Source organism: Motacilla alba, unplaced genomic scaffold (assembly GCF_015832195.1).
Source record: "Motacilla alba alba isolate MOTALB_02 unplaced genomic scaffold, Motacilla_alba_V1.0_pri HiC_scaffold_35, whole genome shotgun sequence".
Lineage (NCBI taxonomy): Eukaryota > Metazoa > Chordata > Aves > Passeriformes > Motacillidae > Motacilla > Motacilla alba.
Genome location: NW_024037447.1, coordinates 276793 through 299566, shown reverse-complemented (window position 1 = coordinate 299566; position 22774 = coordinate 276793). Strand labels below are relative to the sequence as shown.

At 57.6% G+C, this 22774-nt stretch overlaps 2 protein-coding genes across 5 annotated transcripts; one reads left to right on the top strand and one right to left on the bottom strand.

The window, feature by feature from the left end:
• The first annotated feature begins 754 nt into the window (after nt 1-754).
• TTC5 (tetratricopeptide repeat domain 5) lies at nt 755-9724 on the top strand. Its single transcript, XM_038126640.1, has 10 exons — nt 755-922; nt 2641-2827; nt 2923-3137; nt 4040-4229; nt 5340-5431; nt 5823-5879; nt 6473-6619; nt 7539-7726; nt 8803-8947; nt 9516-9724. Exons 1-10 carry the CDS (start codon nt 770-772, stop codon nt 9666-9668), a joined length of 1527 nt encoding a protein of 508 aa, XP_037982568.1. The 5' UTR covers nt 755-769; the 3' UTR covers nt 9669-9724.
• A 706-nt stretch (nt 9725-10430) lies between these two features.
• HNRNPC (heterogeneous nuclear ribonucleoprotein C) lies at nt 10431-20144 on the bottom strand. Of its 4 annotated transcripts, none has more exons than XM_038126627.1 (7): nt 19853-20144; nt 16616-16730; nt 15283-15357; nt 15027-15184; nt 14071-14172; nt 11900-12054; nt 10431-10764 (listed from the first exon to the last, which is right to left on the bottom strand). In XM_038126627.1, exons 1-7 carry the CDS (start codon nt 20091-20093, stop codon nt 10681-10683), a joined length of 930 nt encoding a protein of 309 aa, XP_037982555.1. In that variant the 5' UTR covers nt 20094-20144; the 3' UTR covers nt 10431-10680. The 4 variants fall into 4 exon arrangements, with proteins under 4 accessions (XP_037982555.1, XP_037982556.1, XP_037982557.1 ...); XM_038126628.1 differs by having other exon boundaries at nt 15310-15357; nt 19853-20143; XM_038126629.1 differs by having other exon boundaries at nt 16655-16730; nt 19853-20143.
• Nucleotides 20145-22774: the final 2630 nt, after the last annotated feature.

The following is a 22774-nucleotide window of genomic DNA, read 5'->3' as shown; positions in this document are numbered from 1 at the left end:
TTTTGCCTCAGATTTCCGCCCTCAGGATTTCCGCCCCCCTCACGAGCCCTCCCTCCCTTTAAACGTTACCTAAACATAAACCCCATTAAAATAAAAACCTATAAAACCTTTCTGACGAGGTTTACGCTCTTAATTTTTGTTTTTAATAATTTTAAAATTTTTTTTTGCCTTTTTCCTCCACTATTTCCTGTCCGCGCCGGGAAAACACCAAAATATCCCATTTTATCCCTTTCTTTTCTGCTTTTTAATTTCGATTTTCTCAGTTCCACCGTTTCCAGCGAGGTTTTGTGCTTTTATTTCTTTAATTTCTGTTTTTTTCGGTTTTTTTTCCTCGTTGTTTTAATTAATATGTTTATGTGTTTATATTTTGTATAATATATTCATTTCACCGATCGCCGGAATAAATCCCGCTCCACCGTGCAACTTACCGCGGGTTTGCTGAGGGGGAAAAAGCTAAGATTTATTTATTTAAATGTTTTTTTTTAATAAAAACGAAAACTTTTGTGCCGATTCCAACCGTGAGGGGGCCGGGAGAGGGGGCGTGGCCAAAGCGCGGCGGGAAGACGGAGGGGCGTGGTCTTCCCTTAAAAGGAAACATGGCACCGCCTTTCTGGGCGGGGCCTTACCTTTTATGGAAATAAGAGGGCGTGGCTTTGCCTCAAAAGGCAGAGGCGGGGCATCCTCCCGACCGCCATTTTAAGCGTGTGGCGGCAGCCAATGGGAGCGCGGGGCGGCAGCGCGAGGCCGGAAACGGTGGCGGGCTCAGCCAATGGGAGCGCGGCTCGCCGAAAAAGGCGGGAGGGGGAAGCCGGAAGTGGGCGTGGCTCCGCTGTCATGGCGGCGCCCGAGGAGGAGGCGGCGGCGGCGGCGGACGGCGGCGGGGGGGAGGGGGGGCGATGAGGAGGCGCTGAAACGGCTCGAGGTGGGGGAGGGGAGGGACCCCTGAGGGGGGGGAGGGGCGGGGGGCACCGGCGGGGGGAGGGGAAAGAGCCCCGGGGGTCTCTGAGGGGGGGGGGGGAGGGGAATCGTGAGGGGAGAGGGGGCTCCTGGGGGGGGGGAGGGGAATCGTGAGGGGAGAGGGGGCGATCCTGAGGGGAACTTTTCCCCAAATGGCCCCAATTGCCCCCAAAAATCACCCCACACCCCCCTGGGGGGCGTCTGGGGGGTTTGGGGTTTATTTTGGGGGTATTTTGGGTCATTTTGGGTCATTTTGGGTTGTTTTGTGGAGGTGGTCTCGGCGATTTTGGGTTAATGATTTTGGGGGGATTCAGGGTGATTTTGGGTTCTTTTCGGGGTTTTTTTGGGGGTGATTTTGGGTTATTTTTGGGGGTTATTTTTTGGGGTTATTTTCGGGCTAATTTGGGGTTGTTTTGGGTTATTTTTTGGGGTTATTTTCGGGCTAATTTGGGGTTGTTTTGGGTTATTTTTTGGGGTTATTTTCGGGCTAGTTTGGGGTTGTATCTTGGGCTGATTTTGGCTTATTTGGGGATCTGTTTCGGGCTGATTTTGGGTTATTTTGGGGTTATATTTCGGGTGAACTTTGGGATGATTTTAGGTTATATTTTGGGGTTATTTTTGGAGTGATTTTAGATTGATATTGGGTTATTTTGGGTTGGCGTGATTTTGGGTTATTTTGTGCTGATTTTGGTTTATATTTTGGGCTGATTTTGGGTCATATTCGACCCGATTCCCGCTGATTTTGGGTCATTTTAGGGTTAAATTTTTGGCTGATTTTTAGGGGGAATTTTGGTTGATTTTGGGTCATTTTGGGGTTATAGTTTGGGGTGATTTTGGCTCATTTTGGGGTGATTTTTGGGCTGATTTTGGGTCATTTGGGAGTTATTTTTGGGATGATTTTTGGGGTGATTTTGGGTTATTTTGTGCTGATTTTGGGTGATTTTGGGGTTATATTTTCTTTGAGGTGATTTTGGGTTATATTTTGGGGTGATTTTTGGGTGATTTTGGGTCATTTTCGAGATATTTTGTGGTAATATTTTTGGCTGATTTTTGGGGTAATTTTGGGTGATTTTGGCTCATTTTGGGGTTATATTTTGGGGTCATTTTGGGATAATTTTGGGGTCCATTTTGGGGTGATTTTGGCTCATTTTGGGGTTATATTTTGTGGTCATTCTGGGGTTGTTTTTGGGGTGATTTTGACTCATTTCGGGGTTATATTTTGGGCTGTTTTTGGCTCATTTTGGGGTTATATTTTGGGGTCATTTTGGGGTTATATTTTGGGGCCATTCTGGGGTTATTTTTGGGGTGATTTTGGCTCATTTTGGGGTTATATTTTGGATGATTTTGGCTCATTTTGAGGTTATTATTGGGGTGATTTTGGCTCATTTTGGGGTTATATTTTGGGGTCATTTTGGGATAATTTTGGGGTCCATTTTGGGGTGATTTTGGCTCATTTTGGGGTTATATTTTGGGGCCATTCTGGGGTTATTTTTGGGCTGATTTTGGCTCATTTTGGGGTTATATTTTGGGTTATATTTTGGATGATTTTGGCTCATTTTGAGGTTATTATTGGGGTGATTTTGGTTCATTTTGGGGTGATTTTTGGGGTGATTTTTGGGTCGATTTGGGCTGATTTCGGCTCATTTTCCTCCCATCCCTGCTGACTTTCCCGTCCCTCCCCAGGCGCTGGTGACCGACCTCTACCGCTTCCGGGACACCCTGCCCGCCCGTGGCCCCGCCCACGACCCCGCCCACGACCCCACCCACGACCCCACCCCTGACCACGCCCCTGACCACGCCCCCGACCCCGCCCAGGCGGCGCTGGTGGCCGAGATGGAGCGGACGCTGCAGCTGATGGAGCAGATCCACGGTGGGGGCGTGGCCTTGGGGGGCGTGGCCTTGGGGGCGTGGCAGGGCGTGTCCCCTTAAACCCCGCCCCCTAACCACGCCCCTCCCCCTTTCCAGTATCCCCGGAGGGGCGTGGCCGCGCGCTGGTGCTGCGGGCGCGCGCGCTGGGCGTGGCCCCCGAGGTGGGCGGGGCCAGGGCGGAGCTGGCGCTGGGCCACGCCCTGAAGCTGGACCCCGCCCTGGGCGTGGCCTGGCGCCAGCTGGGCGAGCAGCGCTGGAGGAGGGGCGACATCCGGGGCGCCCGCCAGGCCTTCGGGGGCGCCCTGCAGCAGGTGGGGGGGGCACCGCGCTTTGGGGCCGTTTGGGGCGGTTTTGGGGCTCTCTTGGGGCCGTTCGGGGGAATTTTGAGGGGTCTTTGGGGGGGATTTGGGGTGATTCTGGGTGGTTTTTGGCATTTTGGGGGGGTTCGGGGGAATTTTTTGGGGTTTTGAGGGGGTTGAGGGTTTTTTTGACCGGATTTTTTGGGGTTTTTGGGGGGGATTTTGGGGTTTTTGGGGGTTTTGACGCTCGTCGGGGGGATTTAGGGAGATTTTGGGTGGTTTTTGGGTTATTTTTGGCATCTTGGGGGGGTTTGGAGAATTTTTAGGGGTTTTTGGGGTGTTTGATTTTTGGGTGCATTTTGAGGGATTTTTGGGGGCATTTTGAGGCATTTTGGGGGGATTTTGAGGGATTTTTGGGGGGATTTTTCGGGGGATTTTTCTGGGGATTTTGGGGGGGATTTTGAAGGATTTGGGGCTTTTCTGAGGGGGGATTTCTTTGGGGTGTTTCGAAGGGCGTTTTGGGTTGAATTTGCCTGGTTTTGGGTGGTTTTTGGGGGCTTTCGGCTGGATTTGGGTGGTTTTTGGACGCTTTTGGGTGGATTTGGCTGGTTTTTGGGTGGTTTTGGGCGGTGTTTGGGGTGTTCTTGGGTGGATTTTGGGTGGATTTGGGGGGATTTTGGTGGTTTTGGGTGGTGTTTGGGGTGTTCCAGGGTGGATTTCGGGTGGATTTTGAGGTTTTGGCGCTTTTTGGTGTGGTTTTGGGGTCCCTGGGTGTTTTTGGGGAGGTTTTTTGCCGAGTTTCCTGTGTTTTTTGGGCCGTTTTCTGCTGTTTTTTCGGTGGTTTTGGGAGGGGGGGGCGTGGCCATCACCTGGCCCCGCCCCCGCGCGGCTGACCCCGCCCCTTTCCCCTCCAGGGGGAGGACCCCGAGGCGCGGCGCCTCCTCTCCATGGCCCTGCGCGCGCAGGGGGCGGGGCCCGGCCCGCGGGGGGAGGGGCCCGGCCCCGGGGGGGCGGGGCCTGCCGCGGGGGGCGGGGCCCTGCGCGAGAGCCTGGCCCAGGCGGAGGCGGCGGTCAGGTGTGACCCGAGGGACGGCCAGTCCTGGTGTGAGTGCACCTGGGGGGGCGGGGAGGGGCTACACGGGGGTGGGAGGGGCCCAGGTGTGCCCAGGTGTGCCCAGGTGGGACCTGGAAAGGGTTAAATGGGGCTGGGAGGGGCTCAGGTGTGCCCAGGTGGGACCTGAAGAGGGTTACACAGGGGTGGGAGGGGCTCAGGTGTGCTCAGGTGGGACCTGGAAGGGGTTAAATGGGGCCCAGGTGTGCCCAGGTGTATCCCAGATGTCCCCAGGTGTCCCCAGATGCCCCCAGGTGCCCCCAGGTGTGCCCAGGTGTATCTCAGGTGTATCTCAGGTGTCCCCAGGTGTGCCCAGGTGTCTCTCAGGTGTCCCCAGGTGTATCCCAGGTGTCCCCAGATGCCCCCAGGTGTGCCCAGGTGTATCTCAGGTGTATCTCAGGTGTGCCCAGGTGTATCTCAGGTGTCCCCAGGTGTCCCCAGGTGTGCCCAGGTGTCTCTCAGGTGTGCCCAGGTGTCCCCAGGTGTATCTCAGGTGTCCCCAGGTGTATCCAGGTGTATCTCAGGTGTGCCCAGGTGTCTCTCAGGTGTCCCCAGGTGTCCCCAGGTGTGCCCAGGTGTATCCCAGGTGTTCCCAGGTGTCCCCAGATGTATCTCAGGTGTCTCTCAGGTGTCCCCAGGTGTCCCCAGATGTCCCCAGGTGTGCCCAGGTGTCTCTCAGGTGTCCCCAGGTGTATCTCAGGTGTCCCCAGGTGTATCTCAGGTGTGCCCAGGTGTGCCCAGGTGTGTCTCAGGTGTCTCTCAGGTGTCCCCAGGTGTCCCCAGGTGTATCTCAGGTGTCTCTCAGGTGTCCCCAGGTGTATCTCAGGTGTGCCCAGGTGTGCCCAGGTGTATCTCAGGTGTATCTCAGGTGTCCCCAGGTGTGCCCAGGTGTATCTCAGGTGTCTCTCAGGTGTCCCCAGGTGTATCTCAGGTGTCTCTCAGGTGTGCCCAGGTGTCTCTCAGGTGTCCCCAGGTGTATCTCAGGTGTCCCCAGGTGTCCCCAGGTGTCCCCAGGTGTCCCCAGGTGTGCCCAGGTGTATCTCAGGTGTGCCCAGGTGTGCCCAGGTGTCTCTCAGGTGTCTCAGGTGTGCTGTCCGTTGCAGACGTGCTGGGGAACGCCCACGTCTCGCTGTTCTTCGCGGGGGGGCAGAGCCCCGGCAGCGCCCGGCGCGCGCTCGCGGCCTACGCCCAGGCGGTGAGGGGGCGGGGCCTGGGGGGCGTGGTCACGTCGGGGGGGGCGTGGCATAACCCGAGGGCGTGGCCTAATGGGGGTGTGGTCAAACTGGGGGGTGGGGCCAAGGGTTGGGACGCACCTATTGGTCAGCCCAGGGTGAGGGAGGGGTGTTGTGGGTGTGGCCGCGGGGCTGGGGGCGTGGTTTGCATGCAGGAGGTGTGGCTATGCTAATGAACTGTATGGGGGCGTGGCCATGCCATTAAAGGCAATGCGCCTTGCGGCCACTAGGGGGCGCTGCGGGGTTCAGGTGCGGTGTGGGCGTGGCTAAAGGGGGTGTGGTCGCTTTATGTATAAAAAACTGATGGCTCCGCCCCCTCGCTGGTGCCCCGCCCACTTTCCCCTCCCCCCCCAGGAGCGCGTGGACCCCGAGGCCGCCAAGAACCCCGACCTGCACCTGAACCGCGCCACGGTGAGGGGGCGTGGCCAACGGGGGGTGGGGTCTGAACAGCGGGTGGGGCGGGGCTGTAGCTCAAAGCCACTCCCACTGGCCCTTAAACCCCTCCCCACCCCTCCCAGTACAAACCAATCACCCCCAAATCCCCTCCCAGTCTGCCAGCCCCGCCCCCTCTGTCAGCCCCGCCCCCTGCATGGCCCCGCCCCCTGTCCCAGCACAGCCAATCAGCTGCGTCCTTGCGGCTCCTGCAGTTCCTGGAGCGCTTCCAGGGGGCGCTGGAGGGGCTGAGCCCCGCCCCCTGCCCCGCCCCCGGCTGCTCCCAGCCAATGGCATGTCCCAGCCCCGCCCCCTGGCTGCTCCCAGCCAATCAGGTGTCTCCTTTCAGCTGCTGCAGTTCCTGGAGCGCTTCCAGGGGGCGCTGGAGGGGCTGAGCCCCGCCCCCTGCCCCGCCCCCGGCTGCTCCCAGCCAATGGCGTGTCCCAGCCCCGCCCCCAGCCCTGTCTCAGCCAATGGCGTGTCCCAGCCCCGCCCCCAGCCCTGTCTCAGCCAATGGCGTGTCCCAGCTCCGCCCCCAGCCCTGTCTCAGCCAATGGCGTGTCTCGTTGCAGCTGCTGCAGTTCCTGGAGCGCTTCCAGGGGGCGCTGGAGGGGCTGAGCCGCGCGGCCGAGCTGGCCCCGGGGTGGGCGGAGCCACGGACGCGGCACCGGCACCTGGTGGAGTACCTGGGACAGGTGTGCCAGCTGCTGGAGACCAAGGTGAGACCCGGGGGACACCTGGGACAGGTGTGACACCTGTTAGAGACCAAGGTGAGACCCGGGGACACCTGGGGACAGGTGTGACACCTGTGAGAGACCAAGGTGAGACCCTGGGGACACCTGGGACAGGTGTGACACCTGTGAGAGACCAAGGTGAGACCCTGGGGACACCTGGGACAGGTGTGACACCTGTGAGAGACCAAGGTGAGGCACTGGGACAGGTGTGACACCTGTTAGAGACCAAGGTGAGACCCGGGGACACCTGGGGACAGGTGTGACACCTGTGAGAGACCAAGGTGAGACACGGGGACAGGTGTGACACCTGTTAGAGACCCAGGTGAGGCACTGGGGACAGGTGTGACACCTGTTAGAGACCAAGGTGAGACCCGGGGGACACCTGGGGACAGGTGTGACACCTGTTAGAGACACTGGCACACCTGGGGGGCAGTGGGAGGGGCTGGGGGTGGGGTCAGAGGTGGGTGTGTCCCCGATGGGTGTGTCCTGATGCGGCCCCGCCCCCAGGGGAAGCTGCTCTGGGGTAAATGGGAGGGGCTCTGGGCGTGTCTCAGGTGGGCGTGTCCTGACCTGGCCCCGCCCCCAGGGGAAGCAGTGCGCGGGTGAATGGGAGGGGCTGGGGGTGTGGTCAGAGGTGGGCGTGTCCTGACGCGGCCCCGCCCCCAGCGGAAGCAGTGTGTGGGTAAATGGGAGGGGCTGTGGGTGTGTCTCCTGTGGGCGTGTCCTGACGCGGCCCCGCCCCCAGGGGAAGCTGCGCGGGGTTGAATGGGAGGGGCTAGGGGTGTGGTCAGAGGTGGGCGTGTCCTTACCTGGCCCTGCCCCCAGGGGAAGCTGCTCTGGGGTGAATGGGAGGGGCTGTGGGCGTGTCTCCGGTGGGCGTGTCCTGACCTGGCCCCGCCCCCAGGGGAAGCTGCGCGGGAAGCGGCGCCGGGGCCTGGCGGGGCCGGTGCCCCTCCCCCTCCTGGGCCCGCTGGGGGGGGCGGGGGGGCCGCGCCCCTCCCCCATCGCGGCGCTGCGGCCGGGGCCCAACCCCCAGCGCGTGGTGCTGGGCAGGGCGCTGTTCACGCTGGCCCCGCCCGGGGGCGTGCCCTAGTGAGTACTGTACTGGTTATACTGGTTTGTACTGGGATGGACTGGGATTGATGGGTTATACTGGGTTATACTGGGTTATACTGGGTTATACTGGGTTATACTGGGATTGATGGGTTATACTGGGTTACACTGGGTTATACTGGGCTATACTGGGTTATACTGGGTTATACTGGTGCTGGGCAGGGCGCTGTTCACGCTGGCCCCGCCCGGGGGCGTGCCCTAGTGAGTATCGCACTGGTTATACTGGTTTGTACTGGGATGGACTGGGATGGACTGGGATTGATGGGTTATACTGGGATTGATGGGTTATACTGGGTTATACTGGGTTACACTGGGTTATACTGGGTTATACTGGGTTATACTGGGTTACACTGGGTTATACTGGGTTATACTGGGTTATACTGGGTTATACTGGTGCTGGGCCGCGCCCTGTTCACGCTGGCCCCGCCCGGGGGCGTGCCCTAGTGAGTACTGTACTGGTTTGTACTGGTTTGTACTGGTTTGTACTGGGAGTTACCGGGAATGAACTGGGAATGAACTGCGAATGGTCTGGGATGAACTGGGAATGAACTGGGATGAACTGGGAGGGAACTGGGATGAACTGGGATGAACTGGGATGAACTGGGATGAACTGGGATGAACTGGGAGGTCCCAGGGCTGCGGGATGGGGGCGGGGCCTGTCTTGACTCCTCCCGTCTGTGACGTCACAGCACGGTGGGGCTGCAGGAAGGGGGCGGGGCCGTTGTTGACTCCTCCCCTGTGACGTCACAGCACGGTGGGGCTGCGGGGGCGGGGCCTTGTCTGACTCCTCCCCTCTGTGACGTCACAGCACGGTGGGGCTGCAGGAAGGGGGCGGGGCCTTGTCTGACTCCTCCCCTCTGTGACGTCACAGCACGGTGGGGCTGCAGGAAGGGGGCGGGGCCTTGTCTGACTCCTCCCCTCTGTGACATCACAGCACGGTGGGGCTGCAGGACGGGGGCGGGGCCGTTATTGACTCCTCCCCTCTGTGACGTCACAGCACGGTGGGGCTGTGTGGGCGGGGCCGTTATTGACTCCTCCCCTCTGTGACGTCACAGCACGGTGGGGCTGCAGGACGGGGGCGGGGCCGTGGCTGCCGTCACCGTCTATAACTCCGCCCCCAGCTGGGGCGTGGCCGTGGGGGACGCGGTGGGCGTGGCCGAGCCGCTGCTGACCCAGCACCTGCACCAGCACCAGGGACAGGTGAGACTGGGGGGACTGGTTTGTACTGGTTTATACTGGTTTGGACTGGTATGGACTGGGGTGGACTGGTCTGGACTGGTTTGGACTGGTTTATACTGGTTTATACTGGTTTGTACTGGTTTATACTGGTCTGGACTGGTGTGGACTGGTTTATACTGGTTTGGACTGGTCTGGACTGGTTTGTACTGGTTTATACTGGTGTGGACTGGTTTGGAGTGGTCTGGACTGGTTTGGGCTGGGGTGGACTGGTCTGGACTGGTTTATACTGGTTTGTACTGGTTTATACTGGTCTGGACTGGTGTGGACTGGTTTATACTGGTTTGGACTGGTCTGGATTGGTTTATACTGGTTTATACTGGTTTAAACTGTTTTATACTGGTTCTAACTGGTTTATACTGGTTTATACCGGTTCTAACCGGTCCATACCGGTTTATACTGGTTTATACTGGTTTAAACTGGTTCATACTGGTTCTAACTGGTTTATACTGGTCCACACCGGTTCTGACCGGCCCATACCGGTTTATACTGGTCCATACTGGTTCTAACTGGTCCCTCCCCTCCCCCGCAGACGTTCTCCTTCCTGGGCCTGCGCGTCCCCTCCCCCCTCTCGCTGGTGGTCAACGGGAAACGCCCCCCGGGCTCCGCCCTGGCCCCGCCCCGCCTGGCGCTGACCAATCCCAGCGCGCCGCCCGGCCCGGCCCCGCCCCCCGCCCCGCGCTGACCACGCCCACCCCGCGGGGGGCGGGGCCGGGACCCGGGGCAATAAAAGAGGATTTTGGGAAACTGAGTCACGAGGTGTGTGCGGGGGGAGGGGCGGGGCCGCCATCTTGGATTGGGGCAAACAGGCGTGGCCATCTTGGGCAGCCATCTTGAAATGGGGCACACGGGGGCAGCCATCTTGGGCAGCCATCTTGGATTCGGGCACATGAGGGCGGCCATCTTGGATTGGGGCACACGGGGGCGGCCATCTTGGATTGGTGTATGAAGGCCGCCATCTTGGATTGGGGCAAACAGGGGTGGCCATCTTGGGCAGCCATCTTGGATTGGGGCACACGATGGGCGGCCATCTTGGGCGGCCATATTGGATTGGGGCACATGTGGGCAGCCATCTTGGATGGGGGCACATGGGGGTGGCCATATTGGATTGGGGCACACAGGGGCTGCCATCTTGGGCAGCCATCTTGGATTGGGGCACACGGGGGCGGCCATCTTGGATTGGTGCACGAGGGCGGCCATCTTGTATTGGGGCACATGGGGGTGGCCATCTTAAGCAGCCATCTTGGGAGCTGCCATCTTGGGCTGGTGTATGGAGGGCCGCCATCTTGGACTGGGGCACATGGGGGCGGCCATCTTGGATTGGTGCACGAGGGCGGCCATCTTGGATTGGGACACACGGGCGCCGCCATCTTGGCCGGGGCGTGTCCCACCCGTGCTGGGCGTGTCCCGCCCCTCCCCCCGGCGCCCCTCCCCCGCCAGCCGCGCGTACAAACGTCCGTCCTTTAATCGTCGTCTCGAGGTATCAAAATTAACCGAGTGGGGGAGGGGGGAGGGGCGGGGCCAGAGGAGGTGGGGGCGGGGCCATGTGAAGGGAAGAGGAGGGGGCGGGGCACGGGAGAGACAAAAAAGGGGGCGGGGACCCGACTACGGGGGGGCGGTGCGGGGGAGGGGCCACGACAGCACGAGTGGGGCGGGGGGCGGGGCCGGGCGGGGGCGGGGCCGGCGGGGGGCGGGGCTCAGGGCTCGTCCTCGCCGTTGGCGCTGTCCCGGTCGTCCTCCCCCTCCTCCGCCTCCTTCTCGTCCCCCTTCAGCGACTCCAGCTGTGGGGGGAGGGGAAAGGGGGCGGGGCCTCAGCGGGGGGAGGGGTGGGGCGGGGATGCCCCTCCCTTCCCCCGCGCTTGGCCACGCCCCCCCGCCTGCACTGGGAGGGACTGGGAGAGGGGTGGGGGCACTGGGGGGGGCACTGGTCTGTACTGGGAGGGCACTGGGGGGCACTGGTCTGTACTGGGGGGCACTGGGATGGCACTGGGGGGCACTGGGGGGCACTGGGAGGGCACTGGGGGGAGGCTCTGGTCCCTGGTCTGTACTGGGGGTGACTGGTCTGTACTGGGGAGCACTGGGAGGGCACTGGGAGTCGCTGGTCTGTACTGGGGGGCCCTGTTCCATACTGGTCTATAGTGGTTTATACTGGTCTGTACTGGTCTATACTGGTCTGTACTGGTCTATACTGGTCTATACTGGTTTATACTGCTCTATACTGGTTTATACTGGTTTATACTGGTCTGTACTGGTCTATACTGGTCTATACTGGTCTGTACTGGTCTGTACTGGTCTGTACTGGTCTATACTGGTCTGTACTGGTCTGTACTGCTCTATACTGGTCTATACCGGTTCTAACTGGTTTATACTGGTCTGTACTGGTCCCACCTGCTCGTCGCCCCGCTCCTCGGCCTCGTCGTCGTCCAGCAGGGACAGGGGCAGCCCTGCTCTGTACTGGTCTATACTGGTCTATACTGGTCTGTACTGGTCTGTACTGGTCTATACTGGTTTGTACTGGTCTGTACTGGTCTGTACTGGTCTATACTGGTTTATACCGGTTCTAACTGGTCTGTACTGGTCTGTACTGGTCCCACCTGCTCGTCGCCCCGCTCCTCGGCCTCGTCGTCGTCCAGCAGGGACAGGGGCTGCCCTGCTCTGTACTGGTCTGTACTGGTCTGTACTGGTCTATACTGGTCTGTACTGGTCTGTACTGGTCTGTACTGGTCCCACCTGCTCGTCGCCCCGCTCCTCGGCCTCGTCGTCGTCCAGCAGGGACAGGGGCAGCCCTGCTCTGTACTGGTCTATACTGGTTTATACTGGTCTATACTGCTCTGTACTGGTCTATACTGGTCTATACTGGTCTGTACTGGTCTGTACTGGTCTATACTGGTCTGTACTGGTCTGTACTGGTCGCACCTGCTCGTCGCCCCGCTCCTCGGCCTCGTCGTCGTCCAGCAGGTCGCCCTCCTCGGCCGAGTCCTCGTGGCCGCCCTCGGCCTTGGCGCCGCCGGCCTCGTCCTTCTTGGAGCCCGAGCCGCCCTGCTCCTCCTCGGCCTTGTCGCTCTTGGCCTCTGGAATGGGGGGAGAACGCGGGATTGGGGTGAAAACGCGGGGGATTGGGAAAAACGGGGGGAAAATGGGGGGAAAACGCGGGGGATTGGGAAAAAACGGGGGGAAATGGGGGGAAAACGGGGGGGATTGGGGTGAAAACGGGGGGAATTGGGAAAAACCGGGGGAAATATGGGGGGAAAACGCGGGGGATTGGGAAAAACCGGGGGAAATGGGGGGAAAACGGGGGGGATTGGGGTGAAAACGCGGGGGATTGGGAAAAAACGGGGGGAAATGGGGGGAAAACGCGGGGGATTGGGAAAAACCAGGGGGAAATGGGGGGAAAACGCGGGGGATTGGGGTGAAAACGCGGGGGATTGGGAAAAAACCGGGGGGAAATGGGGGGAAAACGCGGGGGATTGGGAGAAACGGGGGGAAAATACAGGGGATTGGGGAAAACGGGGAGGAAACGGGGCGAGAACGCGGGGAATTGGGAAAAATGGGGAGGAAATGTGGGGGATTGGGAAAAACCGGGAGGAAACCGGGAGAAAATGAGGGGAATTGGGGTGAAAACGCGGGGAATTGGGAAAAACGGGGGGAAAATGGGGGGGAAACGTGGGGGATTGGGGTGAAAACAAGTGAAATTGGGAAAAACCGGGGGGAAAATACAGGGGATTAGGGTGAAAACACAGGGGATTGGGAAAAACGGGGAGAAAACGCGGGGGATTGGGGACAACGGGGAGGAAATACAGGGAATTGGGGTGAAAACGCAGGGGATTGGGAAAAATGCGGGGAATTGGGAAAAAAACGGGAGGAAACGGGGAGAAAATACAGGGGATTGGGAAAACCGGGGCGAGAACGCGGGAAATTGCGAGAAACGGGGTGAAAACGCGGGGGATTGGGGAAAACGGGGAGAAAACGTGGGGGGTTGGGGTGAAAACGTGGGGGATTGGGAAAAACAGGGAGAAAATAGAGGGGATTAGAGAAAACAGGGAGGAAACGCGGGGGATTGGGGTGAAAACACGCGGGATTGGGAAAAAAGGGGGGAAAAATACAGGGGATTGGGATGAAAACGCAGAGAATTGGGAAAAATGGGGAGAAAATGCGAGGAATTGGGAAAAACGGGGAGGAAATGCGGGGGATTGGGGAAAAAAACCACGTGGTTTTGGAAAAATGGGGCTTTCAGGGAAATTTCGGGGATCTTGGGGTTCCTGTCCCTTGAACTTTGGGATTTCTTGTCCCCCTGACTTTTAGGGGTCCCCACGCCCTGGTTTGTTATCCCCACCCCAGTTTGGGGTCCCCACCCTAATTTGGGGTCCCCAGCCCTGGTTTGGGGTCCCCACCCCCCAGTTTTGGCGTTCTGCCCCAGTTTTGAGGTCCCCACCCCCCAGTTTGGGGTCCCCATCCCAGTTTCGGGGTCCCCATCCCCCGGTTATGGGGTCCTGCCCCAGTTATGGGGTCCCCAGCCCCAGATTGGGTCCCCATCCCCGTTTGGGGTCCCCATCCCCGGTTTGGGGTCCTGCCCCGGTTTTGGGGTCCCTGTCCCCCGGTTTCGGGGTCCCCAGCCCCAGTTTCAGGGTCCCCATTCCCCAGTTTTTGGGTCCCCACCCCCCGGTTTGGGGTCCCCATCCCGTTTGGGGTCCCTGTGCCCCGGTTTGGGATCCTGCCCTGGTCTGGGGTCCCCAGCCCCTGTTTGGGGTCCCTGTTCCCAAGTTTTGGGGTCCCCATCTCCGGTTTTGGGGTCCCCACCCCCCAGTTTTGGCATTCTGCCCTGGTTTGGGGGTCCCCACGCCCCGGTTTGGGGTCCCCACCCCCCAGTTTTGGTGTCCTGCCCCAATTTTGAGGTCCCCACCCGCCAGTTTGGGGTCCCCATCCCCAGTTTGGGGTCCTATCCCAGTTTCGGGGTCCCGACGCCCCAGTTTTGAGGTCCCCACACCCCAGTTCGGGGTCCCCATCCCCGTTTCAGGGTCCCCATCCCCAGTGGGGTCCCCACGCCCGTTTCGGGGTGCCCAGCCCGGTTTCGGGGCGCCGTGTCTCACTCTGCTCGCGCTCCAGCCGCTCGAGGCTCTCCAGCAGCGCGTCCACCTTGGCCTTGATCTGCCCCAGCTCCTTCTTGATGCTCTGCAGGTCGTCCCCCTTCACTGCAACCCCAAAAACCATCATGGGGGCGGCCATGTTGGACATGGCGGCACCCTTATTGGACATGGGGGCGGCCATGATGGATTGGGACATGGGGGCAGCCATATTGGATTGGGGGCCTTGATCTGCCCCAGCTCCTTCTTGATGCTCTGCAGGTCGTTGCCCTTCACTGCAACCCCGGAAACCCCTTAGGGACGCGCGACCGCCATGATGGACGTGGGGGCGGCCATGTTGGATTGGAACATGGAGGTGGCCATGTTGGATTGGGACACGGGGGCAGCCATATTGGACATGGGGTGGCCATATTGGGCATGGGGGCGGCCATGTTGGATTGGGACATGGGGGCAGCCATGTTGAATTGGGACACGGGGGCGGCCATGTTGGATTGGGACATGGGGGTGGCCATGTTGGATTGGGACATGGGGGCGGCCATGATGGATTGCAACACATGGGGCGGCCATTTTGGACATGGGGCGGCCATGATGGATTGGGACATGGGGGCAGCCATGTTGGATTGGGACATGGGGGCAGCCATGTTGGATTGGGACATGGGGGCAGCCATGTTGGACTGGCACAAGGGGGTCGGCCATGTGAGATTGGCACATGGGGGCAGCCATGTTGGATTGGGACATGGGGGTGGCCATATTGGATTTGGAACATGGAGGTGGCCATGTTGGATTGGGGCACGGATTGAGCTACGGCAGCAGCCATATTGGATTGGGTGCCGCCATATTGGACTGCACCACCCATATTGATTGCGCCACGGGCGCAGCCATATTGAATGACTCCCTGGGGCAGCCATATTGGATTACTCACCGCCCCGCCCCCCTCCCCCCGTGTCCCCGCCCCCGCTCACGTTTTCCGGACTTGGAGGAGGAGCCGCGCTGGCCGGACTTGCTGTTGAAGCTCTTGCCGCGCCGGGAGGTGTTGCCGGAGACGCGCTGGCGCTTGGAGGGCACCACGGCGCGGGCGATGGGGGGCGGGGGCGGCACGCGGGCGGGGTAGCTGTACATCCTGCGGGCGGGGGGGAGCGCACTGGGGCTGACCGCCGGCGCCGCCGGGGGCGGGGCGCGGGGCGGGGGGGCGGGGGCGGGGGGGGCGGGGTCCCTAACCCGCTCGGCACTGGTTTATACTGGTACCGGTCATAGTAATCCCGCTGGAAGTCGTAGTCCAGGTCAAACGATGACCTGCGGGGGCGGGGGGGGAAGTCAGGTCCAAAAACGCCCCGAGACCCCCCCCAAAAACCCCCTGGGGCTCCCCAAAATGCCCTGGGACACCCCCAAAAACCCCGAGAATTCTGAAACCCCCCCGGGACACCCCAAAACCCCCCCAAAACCTCCTGGCGATCCCCAAAAGTCCCCTGGGACACCCCCAAAAACCCCGAGAATCCCAAAACCCCCCCCAAATCCTCCTGGGGTTCCCAGAGACCCCCTGGGACACCCCCAAAACCCCCCCAAATTCCCCCTGAGACACCCCAAAATCCTCCCAAATCCCCCTGGGGTTCCCAAAAGTCCCCTGGGACCCCCTCAGAATCCCCAAAACCCCCCCACCCCCCCGGAATCCCCAAATTTCCCCCCCCGGGATCCCCAAAAACCTCTTGGGACACCCCAAATCCCCCCAAAACCCCCTGGGATTCCCCAAAAATCCCCTGGGACACCCCAAAATCCCCCCAAAAATCCGCTGGGACACCCCAAACCCTCCCAAAATCCCCCCAAAATCTGCTGGGATACCCCAAGCCCTCCCAAAATCCCCCCAAATCCCCCGGGACACCCCAAAAATCCCCTGGGACACACCAAACCCTCCCAAAATCCCCCTAAAATCCCCTGGGACACCCCAAAATGCCCTGGGACACCCTAAACCCTCCCAAAACCCCCCAGAAATCCCCTGGGGTTCCCCAAAAATCCGCTGGGATACCCCAACCTTCCCCCCAAAACCACTAGGATTCCCCAAAAACCATCTGGGACACCCTAAACCCCCCAAAAATCCCCTGGGACACCCCAAAAATCCCCTGGGACACCCCAAGCCATCCCAAAATCCCCTGGTACACCCGAAACCCTCCCAAAATCCCCCAGAAATCCCCCTGGGCTTCCCAAAAATCCCCTGGGACACTCCAAAATCCCCCTAAAAATCCCCTGGGACACCCCAAAAATCCCCTGGGACACCCCAAAAATCCCCTGGGACACCCCAAACCCTCCCAAAAACCCCCAGAAATCCCCCGGGACACCCCAAAAATCCCCCGGGACACCCCAAAAATCCCCTGGGACACCCCAAACCCCGCCGGCATCCCCCCAAAACCCGTCCCAAACCTCCAGAGAACCCCCAAACTTCCCCTCTGAGCCCCCCCCCTGAGCCCCACCCAAAAACCCCTGCAGGCCCCGGCACGGCCCCCGGGGCCCCCGACAGCGCGGCCCCCCCGTGCGTTGCGGAGCCCCCCAGGGTCCCCACCTGACGAGGGGGGACGGTGACGGGGGGGCGGGTACTGACCCGTACATCTCGGCCGCCGAGCGCTTCACCCCCGCCTTGCCCCGGTTCACCTTCGGCTCGGCCGCCAGGTTGATGTCTGCGGGGGCACAGGGGGGATGTGGGGGGGCGCGGGGGGATTTGGGGGGGTTTGGGGGGATTTGGGGCAGGTTTGGGGGGATTTGGGGCAGTTTGGGGGGATTTGGGGCAGTTTGGGGCAGATTTGGGGGGATTTGGGGCAGATTTGGGGGGATTTGGGGCAGTTTGAGGCTGGTTTGGGGAGATTTGGGGCAGGTTTGGGGCTGGTTTGGGGGGATTTGGGGCAGGTTTGGGGGCACTTTGGGGCCAACTCGGGGGGATTTGGGGCACTTTGGGGCAGGTTTGGGGTGGGTTGGGGCAGATTTGGGGGGATTTGGGGCACTTTGGGGCTGGATTGGGGGGATTTGGGGCAGGTTTGGGGGGATTTGGGGCTGGTTTGGGGGGTTTTGGGGCAGTTTAGGGGGATTTGGGGCTGGTTTGGGGGGCTTTGGGGCACTTTGGGGGGATTTGGGGCCAGTTCAGGGGGATTTGGGGCAGTTATGGGCAGGTTTGGGAGTACTTTGAGGCAGTTTGGGGCAGATTTGGGGCAGATTTGGGGGGATTTGGGGCCAGTTCAGGGGGATTTGGGGCAGTTTGGGGCAGATTTGGGGCACTTTGGGGCAGTTTGGGGGGATTTGGGGCACTTTGGGGCAGGTTTGGGGCAGGTTGGGGCAGATTTGGGGGGATTTGGGGCAGTTTGGGGGGATTTGGGGCCAGTTCAGGGAGATCTGGGGTTCTTTGGGGGGATTGGGGGTACTTTGGGGCTGATTCAGGGGGATTTGGGGCAGTTTGGGGCTGGTTTGGGGGGGTTTGGGGAACTTCGGGGGCATTTGGGGCACTTTGGGGCCAGTTCGGGGGGATTTGGGGCACTTTGGGGGGATTTGGGGCAGTTTGGGGCTGGTTTGGGGCAGTTTGGGGCCGGTTTGGGGCAGTCTGGGCGGATTTGGGGCAGGTTAGGGCAGATTTGGGGGGATTTGGAGAACTTTGGGGCTGGTTTGGGGGGATTTGGGGCCAGTTCGGGGGGATTTGGGGGGGTTTGGGGCAGGTTTCAGGGGATTTGGGGCAGTTTGGGGACCATTAAGGGGGATTTTGGGCTGGTTTGGGGCACTTTGGGGTAGGTTTGGGGGGATTTGGGGCAGTTTGGGGGGATTTGGGGCACTTTGGGGACGGTTTGGGGGGGTTTGGGGAACTTTGGGGGGATTTGGGGCAGTTTGGGGCTGGTTTGGGGCAGTTTGGGGCAGATTTGGGGCAGTTTGGGAGTTTTGGGGCAGTTTTGGGGAGAGGTTCACCCCAGCAGGCTCCAAAAATGGGGAGAGAAGACCCGGAAATGGCTCAAAAAGAGCCCAAAATGACCGGAAATGACCCCAAAGTGACCCCAAAACTGACCCCAAAGTGACCTCAGGAGTGACCAGCACTGACCCCTCCCCCAGAATGACCACGAGTGACCACCAGGAGTGACCAGTGACCACAGAGTGACCACCTGACAGCTCCAAAACCACCCAAAATGAGTGACCAGAGTGACCACGAGTGACCACGGCCACCCTAATGACCACCTGGGTCCATAACAGCTCCAAAACCACCACCAAAATGAGTGACCAGAGTGACCACGAGTGACCACGGTCACACCACTGACCACCTGAGTCCATAACGGCTCCAAAACCACCCAAAATGAGTGACCAGAATGACCATGAATGACCACGAGTGACCATGGCCACCTCGCTGACCACCTGTGTGACCATCAGTGGTCCATGTAACCATGGGGCTCCTCCTGTTTGACCATCAGAGACCCCATAACACCTGACAGAACCCACCCAAAGTGACCATAACTGACCATGAGTGACCATGAGTGACCACGAGTGACCACGGCCACCTCACTGACCACCTGTGTGACCACCACAGGTGAGAAACGAGGTGAGGATTCTCCTGTCTGACCCTCAGAGACCCCATAACACCTGACAGAACCCACCCAAAGTGACCATAACTGACCACGAGTGACCACGGCCACCTCGCTGACCACCCGTGTGACCATCACAGGTGAGACACGAGGTGAGGATTCTCCTGTCTGACCATCAGAAACCCCATAACACCTGACAGAACCCACCCAAAGTGACCATAACTGACCATAACTGACCACGAGTGACCATGGCCACCTCGCTGACCACCTTGCTGACCATCACTGGTCAGAAACGACCCAAGATCCCTCACGTTTGACCATCAGAGACCCCATAACACCTGAGAGAACCCACCCAAAGTGACCATAACTGACCATGAGTGACCACGGCCACCTCGCTGACCACCCGTGTGACCATCAGTGGTCAGAAACGACCCAAGATTCCTCACGTTTGACCATCAGAGACCCCATAACACCTGACAGAACCCACCCAAAGTGACCATAACTGACCATGAGTGACCACGAGTGACCATGGCCACCTCGCTGACCACCTGTGTGACCATCCGAGATCACAGGTGAGCTGGGGATTCTCTCCTCTGACCATCAGAGACCCCATAACACCTGACAGAACCCCACCCAAAGTGACCCTAACTGACCATGAGTGACCGTGGCCACCTCGCTGACCACCTCGCTGACCATCAGTGGTCAGAAACGACCCAAGATTCCTCACGTTTGACCATCAGAGACCCCATAACACCTGACAGAACCCACCCAAAGTGACCATAACTGACCACGAGTGACCACGGCCACCTCGCTGACCACCTGTGTGACCATCACTGGTCAGAACTGACCCAAGATTCCTCACGTTTGACCCTCAGAGACCCCATAACACCTGACAGAACCCACCCAAAGTGACCATAACTGACCATAACTGACCACGAGTGACCATGGCCACCTCGCTGACCACCTGTGTGACCATCCGAGATCACAGGTGAGCTGGGGATTCTCTCCTGTGACCATCAGAGACCCCATAACACCTTGACAGAACCCACCCAAAGTGACCATAACTGACCATGAGTGACCATGAGTGACCATGGCCACCTCGCTGACCACCTTGCTGACCATCAGTGGTCAGAAACGACCCAAGATTCCTCAAGTTTGACCATCAGAGACCCCATAACACCTGACAGAACCCACCCAAAGTGACCACAACTGACCACGAGGAGTGACCACGAGTGACCGCGGCGCCTCACCTAGCACCTGGCCGGCGATCATGCGTCCGTCCTCGCCGGCCACGGCGGCGCGGGCGTTGCGTTCGTTGACGTACTGCACGAAGGCGAAGCCCTTGTGCACGGAGCAGCCGACGATCTTGCCGTACTTGGAGAAGATGGCCTCCACGTCGCTCTTCTTCACCACCAGCGTGTTCAGGTTGCCGATGAAGACGCGCGAGTTGAGCGAGCGCGGGTCCGTCTTGTTGGTGACGTTGCTGGCCATGGCGGGGCACGGGGCTGGGCGGGGGAAAGAGGCCAAAAAATGAGTGGAAACCACCCAGAAATGAGCAAAATACACCCAAAATGACCAGAAACCACCCAAAAATGAGCAAAATACACCCAAAATGACCAGGAACCACCCAAAAATGAATAAAACACACCCAAATGACCAGAAACCACCCAAAAATGAGCAAAATACACCCAAAAATGAATAAAATACACCCAAAATGACCAGAAACCACCCAAAAATGAATAAAATGCACCCAAAATGACCAGAAACCACCCAAAAATGAGCAAAATACACCCAAAAATCAGCAAAATACACCCAAAATGACCAGGAACCACCCAAAAATGAGCAAAATACGCGCAAAAATGAATAAAATGCACCCAAAATGACCAGAAACCACCCAAAAATGAGCAAAATACACCCCAAATGACCAGAAACCACCCAAAAATGAATAAAATACACCCAAAAATGAATAAAATACACCCAAAATGACCAGAAACCACCCAAAAATGAATAAAATACACCCAAAATGACCAGAAACCACCCAAAAATGAGCAAAATACGCGCAAAAATGAATAAAATACACCCAAAAATGAATAAAATACACCCAAAATGACCAGAAACCGCCCAGAAATGAATAAAATACACCCAAAAATGAGCAAAATACGCCCAAAATGACCAGAAACCACCCAAAAATGAATAAAATACACCCCAAATGACCAGAAACCACCCAAAAATGAGCAAAATACACCCAAAATGACCAGAAACCACCCAAAAATGAGCAAAATACGCGCAAAATTGACTAAAATAGACCCAAAATTAATAAAATGCACCCAAAGTTTACTAAAAATGAGCCAAAAATGGCTAAAATGCACCCCAAATGAGCAAAAACCATCCAAAATGAATAAAATGCACCGAAAAATGAATAAAATACACCCAAAAATGAGCAAAAAGCACCCAGAATGACCAAAATACACCCAAAAATGAATAAAGTACACCCAGAATGACCAAAAACCGCCCAAAAATGACTAAAAAACATCCGAAATTACCAAAAACCAACCAAAAATGACCAAAATACACCCAAAAATGACCAAAAATGACCAAAAAGCACCCAGAAATGACCAAAAAAGCACCCCAAAATAAATAAAAACCACCCAAAAATGACCAAAAAGCACCCAAAAATGAGTAAAAACCATCCAAAAATGAGTAAATTACACCCAAAATTACCCAAAAACCACCCAAAATTGACCAAAACCACCCAAAAATGAGAATACACCCAAACATAACTAAAATACACCCAAAAATGACGAAAAACAACCCAAAAATGATTAAGATACATCCAAAACGACCAAAACCCACCCAAAAATGACCAAAACCCACCCAAAAATGATCAAAAGCAGCTAAAAATGAGTAAAATCCACCCAAAAATGAGAAAAATCCACCCAAAAATGAGAAAAATCCACCCAAAAATGAGAAAAATACACCCAAAAATGAGTAAAAAACAACCCCGAAATGACTAAAACGCACCCAAAATGACCAAAACCACCCAAAAGTGACCAAAAACCTCCCCAAAATGAATAAAAGACACCCGAAATTAACCAAGAAGAACCCAAAAATGAGTAAAACCCGCCCCAAATGGCTGAAATGCACCCCAAAATCCAAAAACCACCACGGCTGTCCCCAGTCCTAAAGGGCTCCAAAATCCCCGAAAAGGAACCAAAACCACCCAAAATCCCCAGAGAGACCCCCAATCCAAAATGCCCAAAAATCCCCAAAACCCCCAAAAAATCCCCAAAAAAGAGACCAAATTCACCCAAATCCCCCAAAATCTCAAAAAATCCCCAAAAATGAACAAAAAATCCCCAAAATTCCCCAAAATCTCAAAAAAATCCCCAAAAAAGAACCAAAAAATCCCCAAAATTCCCCAAAATCTCAAAAAAATCCCCAAAAAGGAACAAAAAATCCCCAAAATTCCCCAGAATCTCAGAAAATCCCCAAAAGGAACAAAAAATCCCCAAAATCTCAAAACATCCCCAAAAAGGAACCAAAATCCCCAAAATCCCCCAAAATCTCCAAAAAATGAACCAAAATTCCCCCAAAAATTCCCTAAAAATGTCCCTAAAAACCCCAAAAAGGAACCAAAAATCCAAAATTCCCCCAAAATCCCCCAAATTCCCCCAAAATCCCCCAAATTCCCCAAAATTCCCCCAAAATCCCCAAAATTCCCCCAAAATCCCAAAAATTTCCCCAAAAATCCCCAAAATCCCCCCCAAAATCCCGAAATTCCCCCCAAATTCCCCAAAAGGCCCAAAGGCACCCGGAGCCCCCCCAGCTCCACCCACAAGCCCAATCAGCATCTCATAAGCATCTCATTAGCATCTCATTAGCACCACCAGGGCCTCAGGGCCAGCCCGGTCACCGTCATTAATGCACGGCGCTAATGGCGCGCTAAATAGCCACGCCCCTTGCTAATTACGGCAATTACCCAGCCCTCATTAGCCCCGCCCCTCATCAATTACCATAATTATGGTAATTAGCCCCGCCCCCATTGACTATGGCCGTTACCTACTGCTCGCTAGCCCCGCCCCTCATTAATTACCATCCTTATTATAATAATTAGTCCCACTCCTTGTTAATTATGGTAATTACACAGTGCTTGTTAGCCCCGCCCCCTATTA